The following is a 26,958-nucleotide window of genomic DNA, read 5'->3' on the forward strand; positions in this document are numbered from 1 at the left end:
TACTGAATAGGTTCACCAACCAGCAGATCTCTTGCTGCTTACAGGCTTGTGAATGCAAACTGCCTGAAGCACGGTAGGCCTCTGTGAGGAAGGGGACTCAATTCCTGCTCGTTTAACTGCCTAGTTACTCAAAAAAATGTGCAAGCTTACCACCAGCAGGCCTTAAGAGACACTGCTGAAAGGCTTACACAAGTCACTCAATGGCTTTCCATTGAGTTTTATGTCATTTTAGCTCATCTGTTTTTCTTTTCTTTTTATAAATTCCAAGTCTTTTATTTTTTTAAAATGCACACATTTGAAACAAATGCCAAGTGTAACATGAACAGGATTGGCCTTGAGACATTGGGAAAACCTTTTGATAAGTTTCACAGGTACTCGAACAGAGCGCAATGAATATTTCTAAATGTCCCATTCTTAGTTCTCATTATCTGCCCACGCTCGGAAGAAAACTTTTCTCTCACTTAATTGGCTTCTTTGATCATTAACATATTAAACATCTAATAGCTACCATATACCAGGTACCAAGAAAGGGACTGGAAATTGAAACATGCAAAAACCCCCACAAAAAGACAAAAAAAACCCCCACTAACTATTGTCTAATGCTATTTACTGGCAGTTTTGCAATTCAGTTTTGAGCATGTGTGGAGTCCTTTTTTATCCCAAGTGGCCAACGGGTCAAACAATATATTCTCCCTCACTCCCTGGACTCTAACAGAATGCCCCTACTGTTTTCTGATTACATAGGAAAGCAAGCCTTTAACACATGGCAACGTGACTTTTTACAACTTTATAGTATCCTGATTAATTCACTAGAGGAAAGTGGACAGTGATGGGTCCCTTATTACTCAAATAATGGGGCCCAAACCCGAACTTTAAAAAATTTTTTTTCTCCAAAAATGTGTGTTCCTTTACTCAGGCAACTTGAAGAGACTACTTCAACTCCAGACACTCAAGTCCATGGTGCTATGTTCTAGAGCAAAGGGCCCTCTAGCATTTAAAATACCTTTTGTAACGTGAATGATATACCGTATTTCCCCATGTATAAGACACACCTTAATTTAGGGGCCCAAAATTTGAAAGAAATGTATTACATAAAGTTATTGAACTCAAGTTTTATTCATCATAAAATTCATACAACTCCTCATTCACGCAAAAAAGCAGGAAATGCAAGTAAAAAAAAAATACTACAACCACTGTATAAAATGTACCCAGTTTTTAGACCTAAAATGTTTCGGAAAAAGGGTGTGTCTTATACATGGGGAAATATGGTAATACCAAAGACATCAGATCCAGGAATCTCAGTCATCCAACAAAGACCTGAAGACATTCATGAGGTACAAGATGTTGGCACACTGCCAGCATCTCTGAACCTGTGTACTGTTCTTCCCTACAGATGATGCAAGAAAGGATCATTTTCTAGCCTATTTACAGCAACAACTTCCTCAGGAGGTCTGTGAACAGTGCTCATTAACATCTCATGGGAAAGCCAGAATTCAAAGTCCACGGTAGACAAGGCATACGTGACTGCCGATCTACATCCCGTCCAGTTTGAGTGACTGCATTGTCAAAACTTCTACAAAACAGAAGATATTTGATAAGCTATACTGCGTAAGAGCACAGACACGGAAAAGATGCCTCGGTAAAGGGCACACGGGGCCAGTCTAAATAAGGCCTCTACATTTGGAGCAGGTTGTTTAAATGTGCCTCTTTCTACATTTCCGCAGAGGACACAAAACAGTGGGTGTCACTGTCATATTCAGTGAGAAACCACACCGCTCAAAGGGAGTCTGCATAGAAGCTGGCTGAGGACTGGCTTGGCATGCACGGCTGACCCCCCACTTCCTGTCTGTCCCTGAGTGACTGGAGAGGCTGGGAACGAATATGCTGTGGAGAGAAACACAGATATTGTCTGAGTCTCACCATGGAAGCCGCTTCCCTATCACCACCAGTAAAGCAAGAGGGGCTTCAACAGACTACTCAGGAGGCTTGTTCTGTGTTTTGTGGGGCATGGTGGATACAATGAATCAATGACAGACTTAAACCCAAGAAATCTAAAAGTCAAAACGCTGACTGAAAGGCCCTAATGACTGTCCTTGGGAAGTAACTACTGTCCTATGGATAGCTGGCAAAAATGAAGGTCAGATATGGGCATTGGCGGTAGAGTTGGCCCAGGGTTGTGTTAGATCCTCCCAAGAAGGCTGTCTTGGAAGGGCAAGGAGGTCCCAGTAGAAAGGGGCTGAAGACAGACCCTTAGATGAGGAGCTGAGGCTAGTAGCCTGAGGCCATGTACCCTCAAGCTTCAAGGGACTATAAAGAAAAGACCAACTGGGGTGGCCATGGTAGTAAGATGTCTCTGAAAAACTCCCAAGAACGTATGAGGCTGGGATGCTCTGGAGAGGTTCTCTGTCTGCCAGAGAAATCAATGCCAGATGACATCATGGTCGGGCAGGAAGCCTTCCCATCTTTTACCACTACTCGACCCTGGAGAGGGTAAGGGACCCATCACACCATCCACTTCCCTCTAGTGAATTATCAGGAGACTATAAAATTATGAAAATCCAAATTGTCATGTATTAAACCACAGCTAATGAGCTAATGGAAGAGTGGAAAAAACACAAGTTTGGGAAACAGGAAAGAAATTGAACATAGCCCATTCCACTTCGGGCTTACTTCGAGCAGACCTTAGCTGGGGAAGAGAGATTTACCATTATACGATACTCAAAATTCTGTCAAATAAACAGGTTTGGACAATTAGATTACAGGCATTACACAGTTAACATCAGTAATGTGTTCTTGAAAATCAGACATTCGGCATCAAAATGTTAACTAGAAGCCCATTTCATATTTCAAATAGGAAAAAATAATGATGTATAACACATTAACATTAATTAAACCCCAATTTCCTAAAATGTAACTACAGGTATTTATTTTTCAATGTTCCTACCAATTCTTAAAATCTAACTAAATACATTTGTTACATATTTCCCTCTGAGTGTGTATACACAAATAAATGGTTATGTTGGGACATACACCTTTAAAACATTGCTTCCTGATTAGTAAATAATCAAAGATGGCTGTTAGCAGACAATTGCTTTGTAACTATGATTTCTTTTAGAACCAGCAATATCCAAGACACACATCCCTTTAGCTGACTTGGCAGTTTCAAAATATCTACACACGATTTTGGCCCTTCACCAACTATATTTGGCATGTAACTCAAGACTTTTTCCATACATCTTGTTTAAAATATTGTATTGAGGTTGGTATGCAAACATATAGAAATAGCTGAAAATGTACTGGAAGATAATTATACTCCATGAAGTTTGTATAAGAAAAATCAAGGAGCACTATTCTAAAAAAAAATCTTCGGAAAGAGTCGAACTAAATAAAACTGAAGGAACTTTTTAAAAATTGTGAGAGTGGCTAGAAAAGCGGGAGCTTCACTTCAGGAGTTCAATGGATGGAGTCGATGAAAGATGAAACTTTCCATAAACCATTACACAATACAGGCAGTGTATATTCACAATTAAATAATTTAAAACCTCATAATCCCTGTATTTCAATGATGTCACAGGAAACTGATCTATGTTATGGACAAATAATCTAAAACTCCTGGTGCTCAATATTTACAGTTTCTGTTTAACAACTCACTCTGGAGTTCAAGAAAATCCAGAATAGTTAATAACTAAACACCTACTATAGTCAAGTAGTATGAAATACAAAACAAACCTAAAACAAACAAACAAAAAATCCAAAATAAGTCCAACTCAATCTACAGTTTTAAAAATATTAGATGTCAATGACAACTTTAGGAAGGTGATACCTTTCATTAATTCCTAAAATCTTTACTTATCTTGTTTCTTTCAGTCAATGTAAAGCTCTGTGCTAACAGCTGCCTGTATGTCTTTCAGTATCCTTAAGTTTTTAGCAGGTAACTTATTTCTTTATCAGCATTCTTGAGCTTCCATAAACCCTCTTTCCTTACGGAAATGTGAATGCTCCTGGGAATGATTACATGCTGCTCTTCAGAAGTAACAGAGCACAGCACAAAAGGCCTTTCCTCTGCACTTCAAGAAGTCAGATAATACAAAATTATTGCTCTTCTGAAAAGACTGCACAAAATATCAAACTATCGAGTTTCAAGCTTGAAAATATTTTCCATAGCAATTCCAGGACCACAATTGGAAAAAAATGTACATAATTATATGAATGTCTCAATAAATGTGTTATAGGTGCTAGGTATGGTATAACCCAAGCTTACGTTGAGGCGATCAAGACTAGGGCATAAATATCACTTCAGCAATAGTCTTCTAGATTCTAGATGAAGAGATATTTGTATCTCATAAATAACCAGTATTTTAAAATGTCTGATTTTTGTATAGATTCAAAATAGTAACTAAGAGCTTACACTGCATTAAAACTATTGAGGATGTGGAATTATGGGACAAGTGGCCAGAAGTAACCATGGCTAGTTGGGATGGTTATAGGAAAAGCAACGTGTCAGGCTTCAGAGCCTAAGTCAGGGACCAGAGAAGCAATTACTGGCTCTCAACTCACCTTTGCCATTTGGGCTTGAACCCCACTCGCCTTCAGGGCAGACACAGCTTTCTGAGCAGCGGCAGGGCTGTCAAAATCGACAAAACCATAACCTGAAATGCAAAACACACTTCGTTGTTAAGGCATCACTTTATGATCACGTAAAGGAATGAGTCCATTTGGCTCCCGTCGCAGGCAACAACAAACGAGAGCGCTGCCGATCTGACAGGTCTTCGGCTGTACGAGCCGCCCCGCAGCGAGCACCCTCCTCGGGCCGTCCTTCTCTGCTGTCGACCACAGGCTGGCTAATTTCCCTCTGAGTCAAGAACCCGTCTTCCCCCTTTCCAGACTACCTTTCTCAGGTGTCCTATATTTACCGACAGAAATGATATCTCAGTCACCAATGAAAGTTAAAAGAAAAAAAAATCAACTTCAGAGAAAAGGCACTGAAAATGCTTTGGAAAGAAATTTGGAGCCACCTTATGGAGCTTATAATGACAGAAATAAAAGCAGGTTGCAATTCCAGTGCTTCATTGTGTGGAAGTACTGCCATTTATCCTGCTGAAAGAAAACCGTGTTTGTTTTTGATTTTGCCTTCATGCAGGTAAAATCATGACAGACTAACATGGACAATTAGGTAAAAAAATAAAAAAAGTAAAAAAAGGTAAAAAAAAAAAAAAAAGTAAAAAATTAAAAAAAATAAAAGAAATAATGACAGAAACATGTTCTATTTATGCAACAGACTAAACTTCATTTTTCAAATACATTAAGTACCACCATTAGATACCCAAAATATAAAATAATCTAAATTTTAGTACTTGGCTAAAAATATCAATACTTATTTACCTAAAATATAGCTCATCATCATCTCCCTTCAGAATAAAAAAAGAGGGTAAAAAGGCCTCTAAATATCTAAAATAGCTGTTTCTGTGATTCATGTCCTAAAGTCTAAAACAAAAATCAAATGCTCTCCTAAAAGAGGCCCTAGTTCAAAGCTTATTTATCCAAAGCTGTATAAACAGTTTTAACAAGATGGTCAGCTATTTTCCCTGGCCACAGCAATCAAAATGAGGAAATTAGAGAAAAAAGGGGTCGAGGTGAGGGTAGTGACTGCTACAAAATAAAAATAAGCACATGGATGGTATCTAGCTGTGAAAACTAACAGAAGCAATGAAAATGGAAAACTGTACAAATAAAACAAGACTTAAGAGCTCATGAATCAACCATGAGAATCAATGTATTGAAATAAGCAATCACTGATTTTAGAGAGACAGGAAGGAAAGGAGAGATACAGAGAAAGAGAGAGAGAGAGAGAGAGAGAAATACTGACTGACTCTTCCACTTATTTATGCACTCGTTGGTTGATTCTTGTATGTGTCCTGACCTAGGATCGAACCTGCAACCTTGGAATATCAGGATGATGGTCTAACCAGCTAAGTGATAATCCTTAAATTTCACTGTGATAATCGTTAAATTATTGAGAAAAGTTTAATATAAATATTTAGCATACGGTTTAAAAGGTCAGGGTACCAGGCAAAAATACCAAGAGAGATTTTTCTATAAACTCACACTTATTATTAAAGTCATTTTAAATAAGAATATTTTGAAAAAGAAAAGCACTGTTTAGAGGTTGCATAGAAGAGGGGCCAGCCCTATGATTAATGTATAGGTATTATAAAAATATAGTAATTTAGAATGTTAGTTACTCGTGTCACAGACATATATGTCAACAAGACCAAAGAGAAGGCTCAGAACTCGTGTCAAGGTCAGTGTGCAATGTTAGTAGTACCAAAAATACTGCCTCGTAACAAAGTAAGTTGTAATAAAATGAAGCAGACTATCTATTATAGAAATAACTGTTTTAGAAGAGATGAATGTTAAAGCTGACACAAGCAGCAGCTTCCTTCTATTACCTAGAATTGGACTGAAATAAGGCTTAATTTGATTTAGACAGTGAAGAAATAGCCAGGTTGGAAAGAAAAAGAGGCTGACACAGGTAAAACCAGAGAATGTTACTCAAATGCCAGTTAGAAATTAGGTTAAACATATTTTTGGGTGTTTTTCAGAAATCTGCTCTTAGCATATAACCCTCTCTGGAGACACACACTGGCACACACATACTCACTCCCAACTCTCACACATATTTTATTACCACACACAATTTTAGCAGGTCATAAATGAACACTCCACTATACTTAAAGGATGTAAATCCTACTAATGGATAGTTAAGTTTTTCTCTCAATTTTGCTGTTGTCAATAAATTACAACAAACAGAAGATCTCAATCTTGATGTTATTGTAGTTGAAGTTAATAACTGCTCAGGTACTATTAGTATTATTTTATGTTCTTTTCTTATTAGGAAAAACCCATGATGGTCACATTTCAGTTACCTATGTACATCCCTTTCTTAGCCTTTCTAATCACATTTCAGTTGTCTCATAAATATTTGCAATAAACAAATATAACACATAAGCATGCAACCTTGGGCTCTTTCTCTTGTTGACTTTCAAGTAAACACGAGAGTATACACCTTTGATTTGCACAGGTTTTCTGGGTTTCATTGTATAAATATATACAAAGATATTTTTGAAGGTGGGGTTCAGTAAAGAACACAGCACCTTCTCTCTGGATTCCCAGGAGGAGTCTTCGCAGGCCTCAGGACCAGGAACGGTTACCCACTCCTGCTCCCTGGGTCTTCCTCCACATTGTGATGACTGAACCATGGGAATGGCTAGGTTTTCTAGTCCTGCTTCGGCATCTCGGAAACACAGGGCCAGTTCTGTAGCAGCCTTCCATTTCCTGCTCTTACCCCTATTTTCCCTTTGGTCTGATTTATCTTCACTAATTTTTATGTGTGCACGTGTGTGTTCTGGTCCTGGAAGCAACCCTGTAAGCATTAATAATCAGTGTCACAAGCAATTTTTGTTAAGTTTCATTTTTAGGGGAGTCCTGAATGTGCCGTATATACAACAGTCCCCCCCTTATCTGCAGTTTTGCTTCCCTCGGTTTCAGTTATACACAGTCAACCGTGGCCCAGAACATTAAATGTAAAATTCCAGAAATAACAATTTATAAGTTTTAAACCGTGAGCTGTCCTGAGTAGCATGACAAAATCTCATGCTGACCTGCTCCATCCTGCCCAGGATATGAATCATCCCTTTGTCCAGGGTATCCATGGTGTGTGTATTACCAAGCGGTCTCAGTTATTAGACTGATTATCAGAGTGAGAGAGAAAGCGATAGAGACCACATTCACACAACTTTTATTATAGTACATTGTTATAAATGTTCCATTTTATTATTAGTGGTAGTCTCTTATTGCAACACATTTATAAATTGAAATTTATCAAAGGTATTATGTGCAGGAAAAACATAGTACACACAAGATTCCGTATTCTCTGCAGTTTTAGGAGTACACTTAGGGGTCTTGGAACGTATCTCCCACGGATAAGGGACAACTATTGTACCAACATTAAAAACATTTAAAAATCCTTTTGTTGGCTAAAAACTGACAAAACTGAAATTTAAAACAACCGAATCATGAATTTTTAAATTTAATAACTAAGGTACATGTTATCCAGAGCAATGTTTCCTTCAGCTGAATTTTTTCTCTTGGACAGAAACTCTAAAATGTCATGTACCAAAAAAAAAGGTCTGTGACCTCCAGGATCTCTAATTTCTAGGTATATAATTATTTGATTTGTTCATTCTCAAAAAATTAGTATACGAAACAAGCAGTTTTCACTTATCCTTTTATGTATTATACTAACAATGCATTATCTACCTTCACCCTTCCCTTCTCAAGTTACCTATAACACGACTAACATCTTACCTGTCTTCACCATGAGCTACATGTTGTGTTATTTCTTTTCATTTGTTTAAATTTTTTTTTTGTCTCAGTTCTCTCATTCCTGCTTAGAAGATTTTATAAATCCCTTCTTGCTTCCTCTCTCCCCTCATTCAAGGATCCACAAACCCACCAGATACTTGCTGACATCCATTCATGAGGCAGAGTCCTGCAGGGTTTCTATCACCCCCGCCACAAGCAGTATCTCAAAAGTTTCAATACATGTTGTTTAGAGAATCAGTTCTGAATTATTCCTACCCTTATTCCAAAGGCCCACAAATCTCTGCACTTATCTTTGGATCCTTTCCAACTGTTAAGGATATATATTATGATAACATGTTAGATTTAGCATTAGTTTTTTTTTGGGGGGGGGAGGTTGTTTGTTTTATTAGTCATACCTTTCCTAGGCTGTGTTGAGCATTCTGCACCATTCTGGTTTCTAAGGAATGGGTTCTCATTGGAGGAGACAGTACAGTAGTAGTCTTCAGTGTAGGGCTGTGCTGAAGAATTCAACCAGGGAGGCCTTTGGGCCCTCTCCCTCATTTCTATAGGGTAGCTCTGCTTTTTAACACACTGTGAGATTTCTTTTTATTTTTCCTTACCTGCAAGAGTCTATTTTTCTTCATAAAACCCAAAGATTTTTTTTCTGTGTCCCTGTCCTCCCAAATCATTTACAAGTACATTAAATAGAACTAATCTTGGCAACTAAGTGTAAACATTTCAGCCTAGAATTTAACTCTCATTTAATTAGTTTAAAATATTTATTGAGTACCACTCTACAGAAAGCTGCTCTATTCACTGTCCCAAGGCAAAACTGCCTTAATGGGCCATGTTGATTAAACATGGGCTTAAGACATTTGCAACAATAGCTCCTTTAAATTTAGGGAGCTTTGAAGAAGAGACAGAAATACAATGAACCACTTCAAGTCTAGATGAAAGGAAAGGGCTGGCTTCTAAGGCAAGGCCGGGCCGTAGGGTTCGTTTGAGTTCTTTGCCTTTTTCAGATTATGCTAAAGCACAGCCATCACTGCTACTTGAAAAACTGGGGTTTAATTAACGAGGAGATTTTTCCTTCTCCGCTGATTCCTATCAACCTTATTTCAATTCATGGGGTCAGTAGTTAAGACTCCAAGTCAGTTGCCTCCACTCTTCCCCTTTCCTAGAAATCACATGCCTATTGTTAAGACGTTGGATCATTAAGTCAGAACCCAGGAGCATCAGGGCTGTCTACTGCAGACGCCTCGCCTTCCAGCTCATGAGGCTGGATGAGCTCATCCTAATTACAGGGAAAACTGAAGGTCAGTGCATCAAATTAATGCAGCAGCACATTTCAAAGGGGCGTATGACTTCCCCTCCTTATTACAATCTGGTCAGTGAAAATGGTTCTCTCCTCCCCGCTGCCAATATTGTCAACAGGCATTCAGCAGAGAACAATTGGAAGTATTGAAACATGTAATTAAATACTGCTTAAAACTACTCTATTCTAATTAATAGAGCCAATTTGCACAATATGTAATCTTTTCAGTTCTTTAGTAGAGTCCAGTGGGCTTCAGTAAGCAGCTCTAATCTCCTCAGGCTCAGCAAAAAAAAAAAAAAGCTATTTTTTAACTCTACTCTCCTTTTAAGAGCAGGGGCTAAATGCCAACCAGTATTTTTTTGCACGTTAACTCTGCTGGCGTCAAATCTGGGATTCTGGCAAACTGCTAGCTGTTGTTGGGTTTCCAGCCAAAACTCGACCAGGGACAAACGTAAGCAACATGCTAACATTGTGCAAGACAGAAACTGGGTGACACAGAAGATTTGGTTTTTAATAAAACGGAGGTAGTCTTGAAACCAAAGATTTGGTTTAAAATTTCACCCTTTCGCTAAAGCCACGATTTAGCAAATCGTCAGCCAAGGACACGCACCTTTGCATTTGTTTGTTGTCTTATCCAAAATCGCCTTGGTGGAAACGATTTTCCCGTATCTGAAAGACAAAGAGGAAAAGAAAAAGTTATCATCAAAGAATCCTTCTAATGTCCAGATAACACACATACTTTTTTGAAACATCTGCAAACTTTAAAGTACAAAATGTTCTTTACTAGGGGACAGGAAGTGAGAATTCTAAACTCAAAACTGAAGTTAAACAAGGGAAAGGCTAGGCATCCCACTGGAATCTTTGGATAATAGTTTGATGTTTAGCTTTGAGGAGTGAGGTACTTACCTGACAATCTTGGGACAAAAAAAAGGAATGTGAATTCTTTTTTTTTTTTTTTGTATTTTTTTTTTTTTTTTGTATTTTTCTGAAGCTGGAAACGGGGAGAGACAGTCAGACAGACTCCCGCATGCGCCCGACCGGGATCCACCCGGCACGCCCACCAGGGGGCAACGCTCTGCCCACCAGGGGGCAATGCTCTGCCCCTCTGGGGCATCGCTCTGTTGCGACCAGAGCCACTCTAGCTCCTGGGGCAGAGGCCAAGGAGCCATCCCCAGCGCCCGGGCCATCTTTGCTCCAATGGAGCCTCGGCTGCGGGAGGGGAAGAGAGAAACAGAGAGGAAGGAGAGGGGGAGGGGTGGAGAAGCAGATGGGCGCTTCTCCTGTGTGCCCTGGCCGGGAATCGAACCCGGGACTTCTGCATGCCAGGCCGACGCTCTACCACTGAGCCAACCGGCCAGGGCCTGGAATGTGAATTCTATAAAAAATAATTTCTTCTAGTAACACTATCTCTGTGGTAAAATACAAAACCTAATGCAAAGCTACAGAATAATTAAAGAAAAGTATATGGTACACACAGCTCTTAAAACTAATCATGGCCCTGGCCAGTTAGTTGGCTCAGTGGATAGAGCGTCAGCCTTGTGTATGGACAACCTAGGTTCGATTCCTGGCTGGGGCGCACAAAAGAAGTGGCCATCTCCTTCACTCCCTACCTCTGCCTTCTCTACTTCTTCCTCTCCTGCAGCCAGTGGCTCGACTGGTTTGCGCACTGGCCCCAGACGGCGGTGGCCAGGTGGATCCCGGACGGGGTGAACACAGGGGAGCTGTCACTTAAAAATAACAAAACAACAAAACAAAACCCTAATCTTCAGAGGTGGATTAAGGTTGGTTGAGGCCCCAGAAGCAGAAGAAAATATTGGGCCTCTTACTTTAGAAAAAAAGTGTAAAGTTGGGGTTTTGTGGGGCCCTTCAGAAGTCAGGGCCCAGGGCGTATGCCCCGTGTGCCTGCTGTTAAATCCACCTCCACTGATCATGAAGGGAGAAAATGCCTGTATTGTATCTATTCGTTTTGGTTTTGCAGACAGTTCTGCATTGCTTTAGATCAACATAAAAAGGTGCTTGTGTGTGTGCACATTGGATGAATTTAAGACAGCTCTTTTCATATTTAAGATTTGATAACTGTTAATAAATGCTTACTCACACTTTTGATTCATAATAATAGTAAACTCGCTAAGCTGTGTACATGCACGTGTTCAAGAAATGGACAAACAACAAAAAAAAACAATGAACGAGAAATTAAGTACTAATTTTATAAGGGTTTTTAGAAGAAATGTGTTCAAATTCCTTAATGTTCAATGAAAGCTGGAGGAAAGAAGAAAAAATTCGGAATGCTAAAATTTAGTCCACTGCTACTGAAAATAACACGGCCATATTGTTTAACTATATTGTACTAATTCTATACCCTTTTACAGTATCCAGACACAATGTAAAGCAGTGTTATCTATGTCTGCTATAGCCTGAGAAAAGAAGAAGGCTTTAAAAATAGTTTTCAATAATTACTGGGACTTTGGGAAATGCACACAACTTACTTATGTATCTCAGACTCTGAGTACTTTCAAAATTTTACTTTCATGTATATGTGTGTGTGTGTGTGTGTGTGTGTATAAGTGCATATGCATACACACACATATATATATATACTTTAAAATTTTCACATTTTCTCTAATACTGCTCTTTCATGATTGATTTTGACTTAAAAGAGTCATGTCTTAGCAAGTGAAAAGCATCTGTGTAGCTTTTAAAACCATTTTGAGTATTGCAGGTTTCTATTTCATGCACGGAACAAGCTGAAATATATTTATCTAGAAGGAACAAATGGCTTCCTCAGTTAAATTTCACTCCATGTAATCATGTAATCGAATGATTACTAAGCAGGCATGAAAGTAAAGGTAATTTGAGGTTCATGACAATACATCCAAGAGGCATAATGCTGCACAAACACCTTTAATTCCCCGTAGATTCTGAGTATTTATAACAACATTCAAACAGGCCACTGAGCTTACAAAAAAAAATAGTAATAATTAAAAAAAACTCTGCAAACCAGAACAAATCCATGCTTTAAATCAGGCTACGTTTTAGTCACCACGTATCTAGGATGGCTACAGGCTCGCTGTCTACCAGCACTCGAACATCTGTACAGGTTTTGGCTGAACTGCTTTCAGACTGCATCCCTGCTTGTACCTTTCCAATGGTGAGGGGAAAAGTTGGTATCACTCCAATTTAGGACAAGGGGATTCAGAATCACTGAGATTAAGAGATTTGGCTTGAGATTGCAGAGTTCACGTTTTTCTGTTAAACCAAACAGGGAAAAGGAGATGCAGAGATGGTCAGGGGCTGGCCGTCAGTCTTCTGGTTCCACTCTCCACATTAATTGTGGGAAAGATGAAGACATGGAGAAAGGGAGAGGTGGGAAGTAGGAAAAGAGAAAAGCCCTTTGGCAGCTCTGATGCTCAAAGCACGCCACACTCCCTTCTGGTTTCGGTCCTCTTAACTCTTTTGCTATGTTTGACATCATTCTTCACTTCCACTCCTGAGCAACCAGCACCTCTTTCTGCCCCTGCCCTCTCCCGGGATCTCAGCCCACCCCTGGGTACTCTCTCGGTGGTTCTCAGCCCATTCAGCTTCCTCCTCTACCTCCTTATCCCAGTCCTTCCATCACCAATACTATTCAGTCCTTAATCCTAGGAAATTCATCCCGTGCCATGGTTTTAATTTATGCATCTTTGCTGATGATGTCCATTGTCCTCTCTGCCCCCCGTCCCCAATCCCACTGGTCTGCGCTCACGTCGGCAGCACATATACTAAAATTGGAATGACACAGAGAAAGAAGATCAGCAGGGCTCCTGTGCAAGGATGACACACAAATTCGTAAAGTGTTCCATATTAAAAAATAAACATAAAGAAAAATACCCCGTCAAAGTTTTAAGTTTTTGTCTCTTCCTCTTAAATATCCTAGACTCTTACTAAGATACTTACATATGAGTTAAACATCTCTTTGTTCCCACTATTGTCTAAATCCGATCCCAAAGAACCCCAAACACATCTTTTCCCATCTCCCCTTCACGTCTCCTTCCGACAGCAATGCCACACTCCCAATCTTTTCCATCAACATGATGTCCGTGAGACGCCATCGACTCAGCCATTCCTGAACCCAGTCGGTCTAACTCTACTGGGTTTTGTCTCTGACACGTGTCTAATATTCACTCCTTCCATTCACTGTGCCTATGAATGCAGAGAGCACATAGTAGTTCTCCATGCCTCCGGCCTCTGGTCCTTCCAGACCCTGTCTGCTGCATCCATTTACTTTAAACATCTCTTTAAACATGCCTCTCATTTTCCCCATGCTTAAATTTGAAGAATGTGTTCAAACATTATCTTGCCATGAAATCATCCCTGTTCTCCTCAACCACTTAATTGGCCATTTTTATAGGAAACCAGAAAGGGGATTACCTTTCCTCAGCTCCAAGTTCTAGGCACTACAGCAGGCACTTTGTATGTATGATCTTATTTAATTAACTTCACAACAATCTTACGAGGCAGGTGCTGTTATTTCCATTTCTGCTAACAGGAAAACAAAAGCTCATAAATGTTTTGAATCTAAGATCTTGGCTAAAACTCCAAAGCTCAAGAAATAAATTAAGTTGTCATTGTAATTTATCTCTGAAGTAACTGAAAAATAACGTTCCCTTTATACACTCAGAGTATGAAAGGAGAAGAACAAAATGGAAGACCTCTTTTATGACAACACTGGAATGTATTAAATTTTTCAAGTTTTGTTTTAAACACGAGACATAAACGTACTTCATGGCTGAGAGAGAGATAAATGGGGGGTGGGGGGGGGTGTAAGAGAAGAGACAGTTCTGAAATTTATCAGTTTTACTTTCAGTTGTGGTTTTCATCATGATTTGTGGGTTAAGACTGAAAGACCAGGACTTCCCAGGGAGTCAGAAAGCAGTCTGCACTCAGCCTGTCGAACTCCTGCAATCTAGCAGGTCGGGAAGGTGGTTACCTGCAGTTACCAGGGTGGTGCTGAAGGGTTTTCCTCTCCTAAACTAGCTGCTGTTTGGGGCGTTCACTCAGTTACACCACTCGCAGCAACGAAAGCTCTCATTAAAATGCAGACTCCTGGAAAAGGTAGGACTTGAAGTCACTTGGCCTCTGCCTGAGGAAGCGCCTCAGTGGCTGAGGTGTCTCTGCGGTGGGAACGGAGCACAGAACCAGCTCGGATGATGGGAGAGAAGAACCAGGACGTAGAGAAGAGCTGCCTATCAGTGGTACCTCAAGGAACGGAAAAGGGGTGGCAGGCCTCAGAGAGGTCACCATTTCCCTCCACTGGTTTTAAAGAAGATTTAAGAATGTGGGGAGGGGTTGGGGGAGGGGTGGAGAAGACATTCCAGATGACTAACCTCGATTCTAATTCTACTATTGATCACCAGCGTCTATGAGAGAGTAACAGATATAGCTGGATAAAAATTCATAAAACAACCGAATTTTCACTTCCCCTTGTTCCTTTTTGCAGTTTAATTTGATAAGTAAATAAATAAAAACATTAAGTAACAGGGACATACAATATATTGGGAGAAATAGGCCTAAGAACACCGAGTAGCTGCACGTCCAAGAAAGCAAGCTGGATGGAGTAGTTTATGAAAAAAAATGTGAATGGAAAGATTCTTTGGGCTTTATCCAGCTTCAGTGTAACAAGGCTGAGACCACAGCCCTGACTATCTAGATTCTAGAATATAAGATTCTTTGCTAAGAGCAGATAATCCACTCCAGAGAAAGCTTTGACAGTAAAAGGATAAAGAGTAACTTGAATGTAACTGCAGAATAATTAGAATTTCAAAGAGAGAGGATGACAAGTAAAAACTCACATTAAAACTATTGGCCCAAGTGAACTTGGCTGATAAAACCTTTTGTTATGAATCTACCAAAAAAAATTTTTTTTGTTTGCACCACAGTTTAAGTCATTAGCCCCTATTTCAATTTGTAGGTCTTCTTTCATCTGCTGTAATATTAAATCTAAGTATATTTTAGTTTGCATTTAGTAAATGAAGCCTAGTTTTCTCCTCTACCCCATCACTTAGTTCCTCCTAAATTATATCTTTTTGTTAATATACCTTAATTACAAAAGAAATGCATATTTACTGTAATTAGAAGACAGAAAATTAGGTTGAAATATTAAAATCACCCAAAGTCCTGGATATGGATGTTAAATATATTAGTGAAAATCATTAGATTTTGTCCAACAAAAATGTCCGTGTGTGCACATGCGTGCGTACGCATATACACATTCCTGTACCTGGGAACTTCTAGCTTTTGAACATTACCGGTTACAAGCCAAGGCTTTTGAGAGCGGCTTCTACTCCACCCACCACCAACAGATGGCGATAATGGTTATAAATTATTTTAATATTGGTCAGTCCATTTCAGGCACCGTGGAGTCATCTGCAGTGTTTGTGTTAGTTTTAAGAATATTTTATGAACATTGTTAAACCTGAAAAAGCTTATGTGGAAAACAACAGTAAGAAGTTTGTATTTATAATGTAACCCCCCCCCCCCCAAACGAGAACTGTTCATACATATACATATAGGATTGGTTTTGTTTTAATAGCTGAACTGTCTCTGAAGAACAAAGAGGGACTCACAAATCCTGAGGGAGATAAGGTGCCCAAGCAAATGAAAAAATCTAGAAAGAGAGGTAGGGGATTGAAATCAGGGGGAAAACTTCTGAGTATGTGGCCATTAAATCATCATCGACATTGGAATGGTCATGCTTGACCTAGTGAGTTAATTCAGGGGAATAATAAAAGTAACAGCATACATTTACACAGCTTTTATTTGATGCCAAGAACTGTTCTGAGTGACTTAGATAATTTATTTTAACCTTCCCAACAACCTTTTGAGGAGGCCCAGCACGACTCCTACTATGTAGATGTGAAACAGAGAAGTAGAGTAAGTATGGGACCTACTAAAGTAGCAAAGATGACAGGCAGAATGTTTGCTTGGGACAGCCATGTTGACTGACTGCGGCAGAAACTGGTCACCAAACACAGACTGTTCCAAAGGTACACAGTAATTCCCATCTTGAACCTACACAACTCCAAACTCAGGAGGGGATGAGGGCAGGCTTCAACTGCTACAGTGTCTACTTGGATTTAGAAGCCCATCACAGAACATATACCGTATTTTTCACTCCAGAAAACGCACCTGACTATAAGACACACCTAGGGTTTTAAGGAGGAAAATTAAAAAAATATATTCTGAACCAAATGGTGTGTTAAAATATTTAATAAAATATGTACTGTATTTTTCGCTCCATAAGATGCACAGCATTTTCCCCTCTACTTCTGGGGGAAAAATTGCGTCTTACGAAGTGAAAAATACGGTTAACAGTATCAGGGAGGAGAAGGTAGCAATGTCTTTAAAGCTTAAAAGGAATAACACATGTATCTATTTGGGGAAATGGATTTGGAGACTCAAAGCCAGAACCCTCTTGTTACTTTAGAGTTGGTGGGTTGTTGGGGGTGGGGAGATACACATACGTATATACTGTACATGTAATTTTCTAACTTGTTCTTGCTGCTGCTTTTATTTTCTAAATGGCCTCCCAGGAAAAGGGGATTTCCTAAAATTTGCTTTAGCTCTTCTAATAGTGGTTGAATTGGGGAAGAAAGCATAAATTACGTACATCTATTTTGCTAATAGAAAAGTTTGTTGAAGAAAAAAAAAAATAATAGGCCCTGGCCAGTTGTCTCAGTGGTAGAGCGTCGGCCGGGCATGTGGATGTCCAGGGTTTGATTCCCAGTCAGGACACACAGGAGAAGCACCTATCTGCTTCTCCATCCCTTCCCCTCTCGCTTCTCTCTCTTCCCCTACTGCAGCCATGGCTTGATTGGAGCTACCTGGCTCCGGACACTGAGGATGGCTCTATGGCTCCCACCCTCAGGCACTAAGAAGAGCTTGGAGGCTGAGCAACAGAGCAACACCCCAGATGGACAGGTCATCGCCCCCTAGTGGGCTTGCTAGGTGGATCCCAGTCAGGGAAGCATGAGGGAGTCTGTATCTCTGCCTCCTCTCCTCTCCCTGAAAATAATAATATAAATAATAATAATAGAGTCATAAAATAGTAGACAGTCATTTATCCTTATATTCTGAATCCTCACTACCTTGAATAATTCTGTTGGATGTATTTACTTTACATAGTATAGGAAGTGGTAAGCATTGGAAGATAAGATAAAAGGTATGTAAATTTCAAAATCTGCAATCGATACTAAACAGACTTTGTAAAGCCTTATCTTTTTGGACCAACAGATTTTGGCTGTTTCTGTAAGTCTAAATATTAATAATATTATAGAAAGGTACTCCATTTTCATTCCAGTAGTTTTGGCTTAACTCTCATTTGATAACAGCCCATTCTACTTGTGCTGCATGGCTGGGTGTGTTTGTAAATCCCGGATTCCTGGTACCTGGGAGAGAACAGGAAACGACATCTCATGCAGCTGGAACCGCTGCCAGGGTGTGAAGGAGGAAAATGCTTGGCAGGCAAGGCTGCCACAGTCCGAAAGGTCAGAAACAAGCCTGGTGCTGAAGCGAAGGGAGCACAAGCAGCACAAGTCCAGTCAAGAAGGAGATCAGACCCAGAAATCAACCCACAAAGATAACATGTTTCTAGCGGGCCCTTCACCATAAGAAGGCTATGGAAAATACAGCAGACGGCATTCCTGCCATCAAGAGGGACCATCTTTCGGGGAAGATAGGAAATTTTTAATATTAAAAAACAACTAAAATAACTAAGAATATTGTGATCTTGTATGGCAAATGTTAAAAATAAAGGAGACAGAAACATAGGGTGAAGGTCAAGTTCAGCAAGAAAGACTGGAGAAGGCAGAAATTCACTGGGCTAGGGAGGACAATAAACAGAAGAATCTGTCTCATGTGACCTGTGTGTCGAGAGGAGGAGCATAAGCTGAGCCTGTAAAGGTCCTTTTAGGTCCCTGGGTTCCAGGAAAAGGAGTTAGGAAACAGAATGTGGTGGAGGTTTTGCAACTGCAGAATGATATGATGAAAACAAGATTTTAGTATGGTTAATGAAACCTTATGGTTAGAATTAGCAGAGAGAGAGATGTCACATTTTATGTTACAGCATTTTTTTTTTATCTTTGACTCAAGTGGTAACACGCAAGTTCAAGAAATTAAAATGAAAAAATCAGAAGAGCTGGGAAATGAATGGAAAATTCTAAAGGAAAGGCAGAGGGCTTCTTTGAACTAGCCTTAAATGCTTAACTTGACTTGTGAGAAAAACCATCCATGGTATCGCCTAGGAAAAGCCAGGGGCTTGTCTCTGGGACTGCAGAGAAGACAGGGAACAGAAATCACCTGGAAAGGACAGTGAGTTTCAGCCCTCGTTACAGACTAGCGCTCACATATTAGAAATGACTTAGCAGAAGCTCAGAGCATCCTCAGGTAGTCCAGCTCCTGGTTAGACTGGCTGCCTTATAGCATGCACAAGGTTGAACAGATTACAGAAGCTTGGGGACACAGTATTACATTTCTCAAGAGAAAATGTACGTCTACAGATCTGATTTTCATAACATTAAAATGTTAAGATAAACACATCCTTTCAGGATACAAATAAAATTGATAATTTGCACCTAGATTTTTGGGATTAATAACCTGTTCTGACTAAATTTAGAACCATTCCTGCTACTCTGCTTTCTCAACATTTCTAGGTGGGATGGCTAATCTATTATAAATGTTACACAAAAGTAACAACTGATGCTGCTTATTGCATACATGCCTTGAACTAAATAATTCATGTAGAATGTACATGAAAACTACCCTATTAAAAATGGCTAAGATGCATTTTTGCCATACTCTATGAAAAACTTATACCTCTATTCTAAATAAAAAGCACTCTATAAAGCATTTGATTTATCCACAAATTTGCCACTATAGTTTAGTATCAAGTCTGTTATGGTCTGCAATCAAAGTAAAGTACTTTACACTATTTTACGGTCTTTTAAGAGAACATAGCACAAAGGATCATTTACATCATCTTATGGCACTATTTTTGCCACAAGTCACTGTACTGCAGCACTTAACGGGTGCAGTCAGATGGGCAGACCCAGTTAGTGCTCCCAATTGATAATATGTCAGAGGGACGTACTACACACTGAAAATGGAGCCCAGAATTGTGCAAGTAAAATGTAGATTATCTATCATAAACATGAATCCTTAAAAGTCTCAAACACTGATTAATGTTGAACATTTAAAACAAAGGTGATCTGATTATATACCAAGTGGTCTTTTATTTCTGACTTGAATTTATATGAACTGGGTTTCCTAAATTCTCATCCTCTCCCACCAAAACCTGCAATGTATTTTCTTTGCTTTGGGAATCTCACCTTCCTGTTTGTATAGTAGTTCACTTTACTGTATCATAAGGCAGACAATGTTATATTATATTGGAAAGAACACCAAGTTGCAAACAAGCACAGAGACCTATCCTTAAGAGCTCATTTAGCCAATGACCAGCTCTGTGACTCTGGCATAGTTGTCTGGCCACAGTAACCCATTCTTATAAAGTGGCACAATGTCTACCTCACAGGTCTATTGTTATTAAAAACCTAGCACAGTGACTGACACATAACAGATCTTCAGTCACTGTTCGATGTCATTGTTTTTTCCACACCCCCTCTAAATAACGGTCCTTTTAATTCTGACCATGTGAGAAGACTAAACTAGACTACCTCTTTACCTTAATATGGATGTGGCCCTATGTTACATAATATTAAGAAAAGGTAATACTTACCATTTTATGGTTACTTTTCAGCTCAGTTCTTTGTATATTGTTACCATTCAATACATACTAATTGAATGAATGAAACATAAACATGTAATGTGAATTTTTTCCACTGTAAATGCTGGGTGTGGAGAATTAAGAGAGGTTGGCAGTGATAGGGAGAAAGGAAATACTACATTTTTCCTTGGAAAACGGACATGGCCTTGTATTTTATCCCAATTTAGTTACAAAAACACACAAGGGAGCCAAGGTAATTTAAAAGTTTAACATGGAAATTAAAAATTAGTACCAATAAGAAAACCTTAAAAGGTTGGGGGGTGGGAGACCTAAAAACTTAGAAGAGTTTTTGTTTCTAGATTGTTTTTAAGTTTCTCTAAATTTGTTGTTCCTTCTGATAGAATCAAAGCTGGAAATCTTTAAAACTCACATACAGCCTGACCTGTGGTGGCGCAGTGGATAAAGTGTCGACCTGGAAATGCTGAGGTCGCTGGTTCAAAACCCTGGGCTTGCCTGGTCAAGGCACATATGGGAGTTGATGCTTCCAGCTCCTCCCCCCTTCTCCCTCTCGGTCTCTCTCTCCCTTTCTGTCTCTCTCTCTCCTCTCTAAAAAATGAATAAATAAATAAAAAAATTAAAAAAAAAACAACTCACATACATACACACACACACACAAAATCAAGACTGTCAGTCTGTAGAGACTGCATGCATTAAACTCCCAACACTGAAAACCATAAATGACTGCTTCATTCGAAACAAGAAGAGCGTGACAGAAGGTAAAAGTAAACATGCTCTCTGAAGCAGAACAGTTACCTGAAAGAATTAAAACAGAGGCGTAAATTACCTAGACATTTCTCTTGATTCTAACACAAGCTAAAAAGGCAGAAGTCAAGTTGAACATTTCCTAGACTGAAAACAGACATTGGCTCCATCCAAAACACAGCACCAGCGTATTGATTTCCAAATACAGTCAGTCCATCCTTTCTAAAGTAATAAATCCTGACTGCCCTATGACCTTGAAAAGCCAGTTGAAAGAACAGACTAGAAAGGAAAATAATATCTATTTTACTTCAGGTCTAAGAATTCTGGGGATTATAATATAAATGTATCACTTGGACTATATAAACTAAGGAATGCTAAGGTAGCCTGCCAGCACAGGTGATGTTTCTAAACTTTGATATTTTGGTCAAGGGTCACTCGCAACAATGGCCACAGCTCTAAGAACGGATCCGATGGAAATGGGTCAGTAGAGCTCCCACGCTGGTTTCCTACTGGTTTGCCTCTGAGTAAGACCGTCCCTAGACCCTGTAGATAAAGCCAAGCAATCACTCCAAAGTAGAGTAGTACAGCTCTAGAAATTTATAACCTTAACACTTAAGAAAATCAGAGAGAAATTATCTTAAAGTATGACCAGAACTAAAGACAACCTGACGCTGTAAGTTACTTCAGTGTCAGTTTCGTAAGCGTACCATATCCCTAAGGAAGGTGATGTGCCTCACTCGCCAGCCAGCTTGGACTCAGCGCACTTCCCAGGTGCTCTGCTTCTCCTCTGCGCATCAGGGGACTGTGAAGGGAGCACAAGGCTAGAGGGCTTCTCATTCACACGCCCTGGTCAGGCAAGGAAGGCAGGGCTGCTTGAGAATGCTACATAATATATTTTGATTTGAGTTAAATAAAAATCATTATTTGCTTATGGAGGCTATCTGGGAAGAGGAAATCTGGTTTGGATGAGCGGGGAACTGGATAAACAAGTGACTGAGCTCAAGTCGGTTGGTCCGTGTGGCCAGTCAGCATGGAGAAAATCCTCTAGTAACAAGCCACAAGGCTTTGTTCTCGGGCAGCACTTTTCAAAATTAAAAACAATGACATAAATCGGGTAATAGCACACTTACTAAATATATAAATGTCCCAAAGCTAGGGGGTGGGGGTGACTGTAAGCTGTCAGAATACTTTTTAAATGATTTCAACAGGCTAGAATGAATACCTGGCCATAGCCAACACCATACTATTCAATAGGATATGTTCCAACAGGGGTAAAACAAACTGTACAAATTTAGGGAAAGCCTTGGCTTATTCACATGAAAATATTGGGACATTCAGATTAGGAAAAAGTTCGAGACCTCTGAAAAACAAAACAAAACAAAAACACCAGACTTAGGTTACACTGAGAAAAATACATGATCTGGATCACAGAAAGAAATTATGTTCTCAGGGTCTCTTTGCTCAAGATTAAACTCACCATTATGGGCTTACTTGTGTCCCCCCAAAAGCCCTAAGCTCCAGTGCATGCAAATGTGATCTTATAAAACAGGGCCTTTGAAGATATAATCAAGTTAAGATGAGGTCATTAGAGTAGGCACTAATCCCATGCAGACAGGTGTCCTTACGAGAGAAATATACGGTCACAGACAGACACGACACGATGACTGAGGCAGAGGGATGCAGCAACCAGCTAGAATATACGGTTGCCACAAAACCACCAGAAGCTTGTAAGAGGCCAAGGATTCTCCCCTACAGGTTTTAGAGGGAGCAAGGCTCTGCTGACACCTAAATTTGGACTTCTAGCCTCAGAACTGTGAGACAAAAATTTCTATTGTTTTAAACCAGCTCATGGTCCTTAGTTACGGAAGCCCTGGGAAACTCACAGAGCTCCAGTTTGCCAGTAAGTCTGTCTACAGGTCCCCGCACGTCTGCCCTGCTCCGTCTTCATTCCCTGACCTTTAAGGTGTTGCTTCACCTGGGACATGCAGTGTCATCCCGGGGGACTCAGGTGAGTGGCATTTCCCGGCAGCAGGCCTTGCTGGCCCGTCGGGCAGAGCAGATGTGGCCGCCGCCCCAAGCCCACGCGCATGTTCCCGCAGAGTCACGAGCGACACCCAGCACTGCTGCGTCACCTGCGCGTCCATGTCCCCCGAGCATGCGTGCCCTTAGGCTGCTGTTCCCTCTGCAGGTCAGGCTGTGCCACAGCAGAGTGCCTGACAAATAAACTGTCAAGACTCAGAATAAAGGAGTAGAGGGATAAATAAATGAACAATGATGGCCTCCTTTAATTGAGTGCATTCTATATTGAACATCTCTTTTTCAATAAAGAATCATTTATTCTAAACATCTTTTTATGTAGTGTGAGCTCTTTCAGAAGAGTGAGCACCACAGACAAAATTCTAGAAATCTTATCCTATGAGGGGGGAACAGCTTATGTAGAGTTTGCTGCCCAAGGTATTGTTCAAGCAGAGCTGCATGACCGTCTGGTCTGGGTCACTTATGCTGCTGCAGAGAAGGACCTCTCAAAACTCAATGAGGAAGGCATGACTCCCAGTCCATTAGTGGTTAACAGAAAAAGAAGTGTAACGCATTTTTTAAAAAAATTTATTTATTTATTTATTTATTTATTTATTCATTCATTCATTCATTTTAGAGGAGAGAGAGAGAGAGAAAGGGGGGAGGAGCAGGAAGCATCAATTCCCATATGTGCCTTGACCAGGCAAGCCCAGGGTTTTGAACCAGCGACCTCAGCACTCCAGGTCGACGCTTTATCCACTGCGCCACCACAGGTCAGGCAGTGCAATGCATTTTTCAAAAAGTAAGATTTATTCTAAGATTATATACTACACACATTTTCACTATTAAAATGGCCATTTTATGAAACAGTGATGAAAGATGACTATTTTAGTTTGTGTCCTTTTGACAAAATATCAATAAAATCTTGACTCTGGACCAGATCCCTAACCCTAATTATTATTATTATTATTATTATTTATTTATTTATTTTTTTTTGCATTTTTCTGAAGCTGGAAACAGGGAGAGACAGTCAGACAGACTCCCGCATGCGCCCAACTGGGATCCACCCGGCACGCCCACCATGGGGCGACGCTCTGCCCACCAGGGGGCGATGCTCTGCCCATCCTGGGCGTCGCCATGTTGCAACCAGAGCCACTCTAGCACCTGAGGCAGAGGCCACAGAGCCATCCCCAGCGCCCGGGCCATCTTTGCTCCAATGGAGCCTTGGCTGCGGGAGGGGAAGAGAGAGACAGAGAGGAAGGTGCGGCGGAGGGGTGGAGAAGCAAATGGGCGCTTCTCCTGTGTGCCCTGGCCGGGAATCGAACCCGGGTCCTCCGCATGCTAGGCCAACGCTCTACCGCTGAGCCAACCGGCTAGGGCCCCTAATTATTTTTGTTTAGTGTACTGGTCCTTAAAATCCAAAAATCTGGGAATTACTAAAGCATAATGTATTCACGGGCAGAAGGCTGGTACCCTGCTTTGCAAAGGGGACTGGACTGGATGATCAGTCAGATCTTCCCTCTAGTTCTCTCCAGGATTCAGCTGAAGTGGGCATCGTTACCAGCAACGATGCCGCCTCACAACTCCCGTACCTATCCTGCTGAATTAGCAGGGCACAACCCTCAGCTCCCCAGATATCTTGCTTTGTCCCTTAACCTTTTATCTGTAAATAGTCAAGATAAAACAGGTCCTGAACATAAATGCAGCATTTTATGGGTCTTTAGAAAGGCTTTGTTGTAGGAACTGCAAAAAGAGGATCCTCAAAAGGGATCCAAGATCCTAGTAATTCTAGAAAGTCACTAAAACACACAGTATCAAAGGAAGTAACCAAAAATGCTTCACTACATAACATAGTTTTACATGCAGATACATATAATCTTTTCAGGTAAGTGTAAAGTTCTTTATACTTTAAAGAGTAAATGTAACATCTCTGAAATTAAAATGGGATTCAAATGTAAGGTAACCTGGGTGAAATGAATTGACTTTTTCTAGACAGCCAGCCACTGGGGGTGGAAATGGGAAGGATAGGTGGGCTTTCTTTGAGCTTGAGTTGAGAGTGAAAAGTAGAAATATGACACGATTATTTCTCCAGTGCTTTTTTGATAAATACATACTATGTATAATCTATATGTGATTCTAATACTAATCCCCACTATAGTGTAAGAAACGTGGTATCTACTTTAGACTGCTTTCTGCTCACAAAAATTAGGGGATATTTTATTGCTTCATATTAATTTTGAAATATGCCCTAATTTTCGTGAGCAGTATAGATGAAAGACACAGTCCTAAATAAAAGTACCCCTTTCCCACTACTTCAGAGCTCAGCTCACCAAAATATTTGTTTTGCTTTTCCCTGGGGGTCTGCCCCATCAGGCCAGTGTCTGTCCCACACTGTATCCAGAAGAAAGTGATAAGTGCCCCCTTAACATCCAGCCCCACCCTAATTACTAATTACTGCACTAATTACTGCAGAACCTGCTTGTTTCCTCTCACAAACACGTGAACTCAGAAAGAAAACAGGGATGGCCTTAAGCGGCAGCTCACTTCCTAGACAGGACTCCAAGCTTTCCCAAACCATGCATCTCAGAGGCGACAGGGTAGGAATGAAGGGCAAGTGAGATAGGGGTTTGGGGATGGACAGGAACAAGCACTTTCAGGCCCAGTAAATAAATTAAATTTCCTTCTAATGAGTGGGCATAAAACACAAGTAACACTCAATCATAAAAGAATCAGAGAAAAGCTGTGATGAAAATTCAGGAAATAATAACAAACCACTGTCTCTTTAAAACTAACAAATATTGCCTGACCAGGCGGTGGCGCAGTGGATAGAGCATCACACTGGGACACGGAGGACCCAGGTTTGAAACTTCGAGGTCGCTAGCTTGAGTGTGGGCTCATCTGGTTTGAGCACAGGCTCACCAGCTTAAGCCCAAGATTGCTGGTTTGAGCAAGGGGTCTCTCGCTCTGCTGTAGCCCCCCCCCCTCCAGTCAAGGCACATATAAGAAAGCAATCAATGATCAACTAACGTGCCGCAATGAGGAATTGATTCTTCTCATATCTCTCTCTTTCTGTCTGTCTGTCTGTCCCTATCTCTTTCTCTGTTTCTGTCACAAAAACAAAACAAAACAAAACAACAAAAAAAACTAACAAATATTTCAGAGAGACGAAACCATGCAACTCTAGAGCATGAATGAACTATAAGGAAAGCAGAGATATAAAGTGTTTTTATTTTAAACAGATGAAAATTTGAGGGGTACAGCACCTGTTCTAATACCATGTGTAATGAAATACCAACACTTGAAATTCCATTTTGGCAATGATGGTAATTTTGAGCATTCAGTTTTATAAATATTTCATCCCTTTCAGTGAGGTTTCCTCCATGTATCTGCAATACCTGGAGATTTCTTTTCCTCTGACAAAACATTACAAAAGGAGATTTTGCAGGAATAAAGATGATGTAGTAATGTACTTTAGGTCCTCAACAAAATATTAAAAAAATTTTTTTATTTACTGATTTTTAGAGAGATAGAAACAGAAGCATCAAACTGCTTCTGTATGTGCTCTGACCAGGTATCGAACCAACAACTCTTATACATCGGAACGCTGCTCTAACCAACCAAGCTATCCAGCCAGGGCAAAAAAAAATTTTTTTTTTTTTTCTTTCTGGAGCTGGAAACGGGGAGAGACAGTCAGACAGACTCCCGCATGCACCCGACCGGGATCCACCCGGCACGCCCACCAGGG

At 40.2% G+C, this 26,958-nt stretch overlaps 1 protein-coding gene and 2 non-coding genes across 9 annotated transcripts in view; 2 read left to right on the forward strand and 1 right to left on the reverse strand.

Annotated features, from left to right (window-relative positions):
- RBMS1 (RNA binding motif single stranded interacting protein 1) overlaps nucleotides 1-26,958 on the reverse strand; it is a 249,968-nt gene that overhangs the window by 44,389 nt on the left and 178,621 nt on the right. For all 7 annotated transcript variants that reach the window (XM_066344960.1, XM_066344957.1, XM_066344962.1 and 4 more), the window contains exons 3-4: nucleotides 10,290-10,348; nucleotides 4,558-4,649 (exon numbers count right to left, since the gene is read on the reverse strand). In XM_066344960.1, the coding sequence (XP_066201057.1) occupies nucleotides 4,558-4,649; nucleotides 10,290-10,348 (151 nt within the window). The remainder of the gene's footprint in view (nucleotides 1-4,557; nucleotides 4,650-10,289; nucleotides 10,349-26,958) is intronic.
- On the forward strand, nucleotides 5,043-5,171 carry LOC136379249 (small nucleolar RNA SNORA69). The gene has a single exon (XR_010746732.1). It is a non-coding gene; the product is annotated as a small nucleolar RNA SNORA69 (small nucleolar RNA).
- LOC136379220 (U6 spliceosomal RNA) lies at nucleotides 13,414-13,524 on the forward strand. Its single transcript, XR_010746712.1, has one exon. It is a non-coding gene; the product is annotated as a U6 spliceosomal RNA (small nuclear RNA).

This window comes from Saccopteryx leptura, chromosome 7 (assembly GCF_036850995.1).
Source record: "Saccopteryx leptura isolate mSacLep1 chromosome 7, mSacLep1_pri_phased_curated, whole genome shotgun sequence".
NCBI classification, from domain to species: Eukaryota; Metazoa; Chordata; class Mammalia; order Chiroptera; family Emballonuridae; genus Saccopteryx; species Saccopteryx leptura.